The sequence below is a fragment of the Aspergillus aculeatus genome (genome assembly GCF_001890905.1).
Source record: "Aspergillus aculeatus ATCC 16872 unplaced genomic scaffold ASPACscaffold_3, whole genome shotgun sequence".
Taxonomy (NCBI): domain Eukaryota; kingdom Fungi; phylum Ascomycota; class Eurotiomycetes; order Eurotiales; family Aspergillaceae; genus Aspergillus; species Aspergillus aculeatus.
The window spans coordinates 772560-780121 of NW_017962978.1; the positions used below are offsets into that span (position 1 = coordinate 772560).

At 51.9% G+C, this 7562-nt stretch overlaps 3 protein-coding genes across 3 annotated transcripts; 1 reads left to right on the top strand and 2 right to left on the bottom strand.

Annotated features, from left to right (window-relative positions):
- Positions 1 to 26: 26 nt before the first annotated feature.
- ASPACDRAFT_10888 (uncharacterized protein) lies at positions 27 to 3574 on the bottom strand (the record flags this gene model as incomplete). The annotated part of the gene is made up of 4 exons (XM_020195334.1): positions 27 to 2141; positions 2211 to 2424; positions 2687 to 3262; positions 3330 to 3574. Coding segments are annotated over 4 exons (3150 nt in total), but the record flags the coding sequence as incomplete, so codon positions are not given.
- Positions 3575 to 4444: 870 nt separating this feature from the next.
- ASPACDRAFT_57811 (uncharacterized protein) lies at positions 4445 to 4867 on the top strand (the record flags this gene model as incomplete). Its single annotated transcript, XM_020203290.1, has 1 exon — positions 4445 to 4867. One exon carries the CDS (start codon positions 4445 to 4447, stop codon positions 4865 to 4867), a length of 423 nt encoding a protein of 140 aa, XP_020059166.1.
- Positions 4868 to 5476: 609 nt separating this feature from the next.
- Positions 5477 to 7562, bottom strand: ASPACDRAFT_40140 (uncharacterized protein; the record flags this gene model as incomplete). The annotated part of the gene is made up of 2 exons (XM_020200709.1): positions 5477 to 5515; positions 5574 to 7562. 2 exons carry the CDS (start codon positions 7560 to 7562, stop codon positions 5477 to 5479), a joined length of 2028 nt encoding a protein of 675 aa, XP_020059167.1.

Here is a 7562-nt window from a genome sequence, read left to right on the forward strand (position 1 = left end):
GAGGCCGCCTCCGTTTGGCGGGCCATATCCACGTCAAACGCCAAATTGCATGCAGATTTATAGAATTCATGGAAGCCATCCTCAACCACGGGGTCAGTCGCGCCAGGAACGGCGTTCGATAGGGCCGAGTCAGGGTTCCCGATGTCCTTTCTCAAAAAGAGCTCGGTGACACGATGAGGCAAGAAAGGCCCACTCTCGTAGTATGAGTAGTTGAGCTGCTGGCCGCCGTAGTTGTATTTGTGGACCCGAGTGCCTCGGGCGTCGTTCACCGGGAGGAAAATGTAGTCTGCCGTCAAGGTTTCACCTTCCGTGGCCGGGGTCTGGCCCAGAAGCTTACGAGGAAGGGTAATTTGAGTGAAGCTGGGAAGAGGTATTTCGCTACCGCTGGACTCGAGAGACTGATGGAAAACCTTTCGCAGGCTCTCCTCAAGTGCACCTAATGATGGATCAATTGCGGAGCCCGTAGGAAGCTCATGGGTCAAGCGTCGGCTGAATCGGAGATCGAGCCCGTTCTCTGGGAGAAGGAAATCGAGTTTGCTTTCAGCTAAAACCACCTTGGCGCCCTGAAGGGCAAATTCAGGGCCGGTGTAAAATGGAGACTTGGAGGTATTCACTGTGACTTCCACCTCGAGTTGCGGGAAGACCTGGGCATGGAAAGCTGAAGGAACCAATCGGATGCGGTGCACCTGTTGCTCATCGGACTTCTGAGGCACCAGATTGTTCAAGAACGGTGCCGCACGAGGTATATCTGTAGCGAATGTACGTGGGAGGGACAGCCGGCCAAGTTGAGGCGCGCTGACCGATGTCTCCTCAAAGGTAGGCTTGCGGAGGAAAAGACATTTTCCAACTGCCGCAGTGACCGACTCACAGATATTGGTGGGGTTCTCGATGCCAATGGTCTTGTTGAAATTGGGATTCCGAAGCAATTTGAGAAGCACATTGGACAAACGGGATTGATGCTTGTTAAACAATTTGCGCCTTTCTAACAGGGAGCCGGGTGTCAAGACCTCGCCGGTCTCATGTGGAACCGCCCATCTGAACCACGAATGTCGTCGATCAAACCATGGTGTGTTGAGCTCAGGGTCGATGTTATTGATGCTAGCCATTTCGGTAGCAGGCATGTATGTACTGAATGGTGTAGGATGGTTGTTTGTGCTATGCCAGGCAAGATGCAGCGTCCTGTGAGCATCATCCGCCTGCTGTTTGTTCTCAGCAAGATAGAACATCCGCCTGGGTGTTTCTGACGTCTTCCCATCAAAGGTCACCCCATAAGTCTTGTTGAGCCAAGATAAAAAGTCAGGGCTTTTGACGCGGGCATTAGCAGTTATGTCGTTCTCGCTGACTGGTAACGTGAGGCCTTCCTCCTTTATTCTCATGGTGGCGTCACGAACGATGTCCCTGATGGACTCACATGCTTCCTGTCGTCCAGTTACCCTCATAATGTGTAAAACCTGGGAGACATCGATTTTAACATCGTGTAACACAGCGAGCTCCTCAAACGAGAAGTTTTCGGCGTTCAAAAGCGTATGAAATGCGGTGTCAGGCATGAGGATATCAAGCTGGCCGACTTCGCCAGCGACACTCAGGTGCCAGCAATCTCGAAGGATTTTCTCAGCAAAAGCATCCTTCCCTTTCAAACCCTGAAGTGCTCCGGTTCGGATAGAAGCACGTTTGGGTACCGACTCCATGAGATTCACCACGCCAGGTAGCCAGTGTTTGCCTTCAGAGTCATCCCGAGGTGTGTCTTGGCCTTCCTTGTCGATTCGTTGTTGAATGTAATCAGAGAGTTGTGAGATCTTGAAGGATGAGCGAAGGTTGTATCTAAGATCATTCCAGTCGGCGCGTGTTAATTTGTCGTAGGGTTGGTAAGGAGAGCCTAGCTCGTCAATGTGAGCGATATAGAGATCTTCATCGGCAAAAGCGGCGTCTTTCTCCAGTTCCTTCAGCATAAAATGCTCCCCTTTGGATTCTTCCGACGAGTCTTTCTCTGCGATAATTTGCGAACGTCTGCGACGTTTGCGATCCTGGATAACCACGACCTGAGCCGGGTCTCCCAGGGAACGCACCGAGATTGGTATCGTGTGGCTCTTCGATTTCTGTCGTCTGATTTGCTCTTTCTCGCTCAAGACACGACGCATGCGCTTGATGCGGCCGTGCCGACGTCTGGACTCCTCTGCTTCAAGGTCGTCTAAAGAAAAGAAGCCCCCGACGCTGTCGCCCGGATCGTCCGAGTATTTGTCGGATTTGAATCGAGCAATAACATTGCGCCTGCGCAATGGAGGGGTGTTTTCTGTTCTGCAATAGGGGCGCAGCGGACATTTAAGGAGCCCTACTACTCCTTTCGACGACCGGGAATTCATATGGATGACGAGGCGTTGGGATGAATCTCGGAGTCTGAAATCTCGCGTGATCGAAATCTTGAAGCTCAAAAAGAATGGAGGCAATCGCCGAGGACGCTAGTCCTAAAGCAGAATAGTCATGTCAGCTATCGGGGGGCTTCGGCTCATCCACTTTTCTACTCTTTGAATAGGCTTGTACAATACGGAAAACCATTTCTGTCTCTCACCATAACCAATCTTCAAGACACCTTTCAATTCAGGATTTGCAATCGACACTGAGACTATGTACAATAGATGGGATACAATTTGTGGCTTTGTCAACCGACTTCACAACTGCCGCGATTCACTCTTTGCTTGCAATTTCCCAACTCCGTAGGTCTTCGCGGACATCGAACTCGGATAATTCGTGGTCCGCATTACGACTTTTCCAGCTCCTCCCTTTCGGATTGTCTTGGAGTTGTTTTTCGATGCTCCCATCTTTCCCAGTATGATCCGCGCTCGAACTCATCTCGGACACCTTTGGTTCATTCCGGAAATGGTTGCTGGATGAGCTCCGAGGTCGCTTCTCGAAGCTACTAGGCGACAAATGATTATCCGTCGAAGCTTGCCTTATGCCCGTCCGGCTATACGGGGAAAGTCGGTCAGCGTGGTGATCTGTGAAGTTTGTAAACGGCGAGTGCTGGTTCTCTGCCCAGCTGATGCTCCCGGCAAACAACTCTTCAATCAGCTTATCCGCCGGTAGGTCATCGGCTCTCGAAATCCAAGAAGCGGCCAGAGTACGGCGATACATGTCCTGCATATCAGTGACCTCTCTGCTCTGGGAATTTATGGATGGCAGCCTGCCAAGGTCGTCGTGCTCGCCTTGTTCGGTAGAGACAACACCGGCGATCCCTCCGAACACCATCGCTGATTTGAGGGGAGGCCTGGAGGAGGTCAAATTGTCAGTCGCAAACACTTCAGGTGATGTCTAGATGCGACGATCGAACGCACGTAACAAAGTTCCGATCACCTTCAACCTGGCGTAGAGCTATCCCGACCTTAAGCGTGCTGTTGACTTTGCTGTCCTGCATCAAGTAGCGTCTGACGATGCCCTCATCGTCGTCACTCTTGTCCACATACTCTGACAAGTTGAGCCTGATCTTTCCCAGAAGGCTCTTCTCATTATTATTTCCTCCTGACGCAAACTCTTGTATGACCTCGAAGTATAATTCGCATTCGTGAAGCGTCTGGTTTCGATCGATCGTCAGTCGGACTTGCAGCACTTTCTCGTAGTTCCAAGATGCTCTGTGGTCTATAATGACCGCTTTGTCGGTATGCCCATGATGTTCGGGCGCACATCCAGAAGGAAGGCGCCACTTGACAAAGGCTGTGCCATTCACAAGGGGTACATTGTTGAGATCAATGACCTGAGAGAAAGCCCTCAATTGTCAGCTCCAGATAACGCTTGCGATTGGTTCTCGACGGGGAAGTCCTTACTTTCAGCACCAATTCAAATTTAGGCTATGAACGGATATCAGCACTCGCAACTCTTAAGTACCGACACAAGCGATGCTACTTACTCTCCTGTTCTTCGGGACTAGCGTATCGCGCTCAAGTGTCAGCGCAAGAGATTCAGGAGAGAGATAAGGTCACAGCGCCCTGAGGGGTCATATGCAAGAGTCGGGCGCAAACGCAGAAACATACCAAAAGCCTGCATAGCTGGTAAGCTCAAGGCCTACAGTTCAAGACCCTATTAGGTTCACTCGTTTCATCAAAATCCCCAGATGGTTTTCAGAGCAATCCACACTTATCACGATAACGTCGGCGGTCGACACCATCTCCGATACGTCCGACGGCTCTCCCCACACGCCTTCCGTGCGAAGGCGGCATATCTGGCAATACTGTCGGCAGGAACTGACCGCCCTTGGCGATGTTTGGCGGTGAATGACCCAGTCCGCAGTAATTGCGTTCGAGACAAAATTGGCCGAGCTTCAGCAACACTCTCAAGCCAAGACACGATCGCGCGCGAGAAAACTTGGTGTTGGCGCACGCAAAGTTATTCCAGCTCTCTAGCACGCTTCTTCACCCCGTGAAAAATCAAAGTGAACGCGCCGCCTCCAGCCGCAATGGATCAGCAACAACTCCCCCTCTCGCCGCCTTCTGAGCCGACACCGTCGCCTGCAGCCAAGTTGGTCCCGCTCGACTCGCCGCTTCGCACGACTCCCATCCACGAACTTCTCTCGAGCATCCGTGTGCCCGGCCCACCTCTAGAGCCACACCAGTATAATCCAGTCACCTGTGAGCCAATCGACGTGGATGAAGTGGTGCGCGCGCAGCTCGAGCAACTACGCCAAGAGTTCCCCTCGCCCGAAGCGGCACTGAAAGAACAAGAGCAGGTCGCAAGGGAGATCAAGCAGAAGATGGAAGAGGCCGAGAAGAAGCGCGAAGAGGTTCAGAAAGCGATGGACAAGAAAATCAAGGAGCGAAACACGGAGATGAAGGTCCTCTCGAAATATCAGAAGGTCAAGGCCTCGGATATCCCGTCCTGAGAGCAGAACCCGCAGGAACGGCATGCACAGATAAACATCGTCGCACAACCTATCTGCCCGGCTGCCACCAAGCTTGCCAACTCAAAGTGAAACTCGCGCCATGCAAGAAACAGCGCAGTTCGCCGCAAATGCCGCAATCATATGCCTTGCGTGCATGATGGAAGCCATATTCCGCACGACAGAGCCTGCTGGGGGTCTGGCTTCATGATATATCGACGACTAGCGCTCATTCACCTCGCGGACTGGACGACTGTCCATTTTGACTTTACCTACCAAGTCTTTGGCCGCGAATATGGATTTTCCTCTAAGACCGGCTGTTGGGTTTTGCACTCCACGGAGTCTCCCGTCTGCCTAAGGGAAGCAACGAAATGAAATGCTACGAGCTGCTACGAGCTCGGAGGGAACGTGTGAAGAGTTCACATAAACGACTTGATTCTGAAGGAGACGCTCCTCAATCGTGGGCTAGTCACGGATTACAATTAAGCATGTATCACAACCACATCAACGACGCAGATCATCACGAACAAAGAAATACAATTCAGCGCATGGCTGGTCATCAACAAGTAACTCCGCCATCAGCGAAGTGAACAATTATCCCGAAATTTATGCTCACAAGGTGCCCAGCACTTTGACCAGAGCAGGAAGCAACTATGAATTGTCAGTTTCTAGCTTTTAGTTTAAGTTCAATACGTAACAAAGGTCTTACCTCAGAAGCATCCTCAATGAGCACCTGCGTTTCGTTGACAAACTTGGGCGTCAGCAGGTTGTTAGCCTGACCAAGCAGGCCCCCAACTTCACCAAGCAACTCTGGAGAAAGGATTGGCGACACATCGTCAATGAGATCGCGCGTCTCGTTGACAAACTTGGGTGTCAACAAGTATGTGGCATTACCGAGGATGAAGTCCACTTTTTCAAGCAGAGCTGGCGTGACGGCAGGTGACACGTTGTCGATCAAAGTTTGAGTCTCTTCAACAAACTTGCTGGTCAACAATTTATTGGCATTTCCGAGGAGACCGCCGACTAGGCCAAACATTTCAGGAGATATGATCGGCGAGATTCCGTCGATTAAACCTTGAGTCTCATTCACAAACTTTGGCGTCAACAGGGCATTGGCATTGTTGAGCAGACCTCCTACTTTGGAGAGCAGCTGGGGTGTGAACACAGGGGAAATGTCCCCAATCAACGTGCGAATCTCGTTGACGAAGTCGGGCGTCAGCAAGTCATTGGCATGTCCCACCAAGCCTTGTGTTTCATCAACGAAGCCTGGGGTCAGCAAGGAGGTGGCGCTATTCAGAAGCTGGCCGACTTCCTTGAGGCGGGCAGGAGTGAAGACAGGCGCCACCGCGCCAATCAGGCCCTGAGTCTCATTGACAAATGTCGGCGTCAGAAGTTCGTAGGCGTTGCTCAGTAAGCCAGCAACCTCTCCGAGAACAGCGGGCGTCAACACAGGAGCAACTGAATGGATCAAGCTCTGGGCTTCGTGAACAAATTGTGTCGTCAACAATGTATTAGCGTTACCCAGTACAGAGTTGACCTCCCGGAACAGCTCTGGTGTCAGAGCAGGTCCGACTGTTTCAATTAATGATTGCGTTTCGTTCACAAATCTGGGCGTCAAGAGTCCATTGGCGTTGCTGAGCAAGGTGCCAACCTCCCCTATGAGTTCGGGAGACAGTATAGGAGCCACGGCCTTGATCAATGACTTGGCCTCCCTGACAAACTCGACCGTCAAAAGACCATTGGCGTTGTTGACTAAGGTTCCGACCTCCTTCAGTAGCTCGGGGGTCAACACGGGCGTAACAGCCTCGATCAGCTGCCGAGTTTCCTTGACAAAGTCGGCCGTCAGTAACTGATTGGCATTGCCAATCAGACCGTTGACCTCTTTGACAAACTCTGCGGTGAGAAGCTCATTGCCATTGTCGAGCAACACGGAGACCTTGTGGAACAGCTGAGGTGTAACCAGGGGGCCAATAGAAGCGATCAATTGCTGAGTCTCGTTGACGAAATTCGGCGTCAGCAGATGGTTCGCATTGTTCAACAGAGTGAGCAGTTCGTTACTCAACTCTGGAGTCAACAAATTATAGGCAGTGTCGAGCAAGGACTTTGTCTGGTTTGTTGTCTTGTCGTCGAACAGGTATGCGAAGTGGTGAAAGAAGGACTCAATATCCGTGAGTAGCGAAGGGTTCAAGAGGCCAAAAAGGCCACTCAAAAGGTCAGGCTTCTTTGTTTCAGAGCTTTGAGGAGCTGTGGTTGTCTGAGACCCCGAATTTTGTGATGGATTTGAGCCTGCTCCGTCCTTTGCAGTGGAATCAGAGTTGTGGCCCCCTCCGAGAAGGCCACCAACCAGACCAGATAAGAGGTCTCCGTGAGCACTTTGTGTGGGAGCGGCTTCCGCCGCGGTGGATGGCTGCTGGGACACGCCATCGGCAGCTGCCTGCTGTTGGGCAGCATTCCCATATGACTGCTGGCCGACGGGAATTGCGTTATGTTGATTGGTATTGACACTCGCACTGGGTTGCTGTTCATTTTCTGCCGTTCCTGTGGTATCTACTGCCGGGGTTGCTGCATTGGCCGATGGACTCGCTACCCCTTGAGCGTCTGGCTGTGCAGCCACGGCTGCTGACGTTGGCTGAACCGAGGTTGCCAACGAGGTGCCAGACAGCACGACGGCCAAAAGAAGAGTCGATGAGAAGCGCAT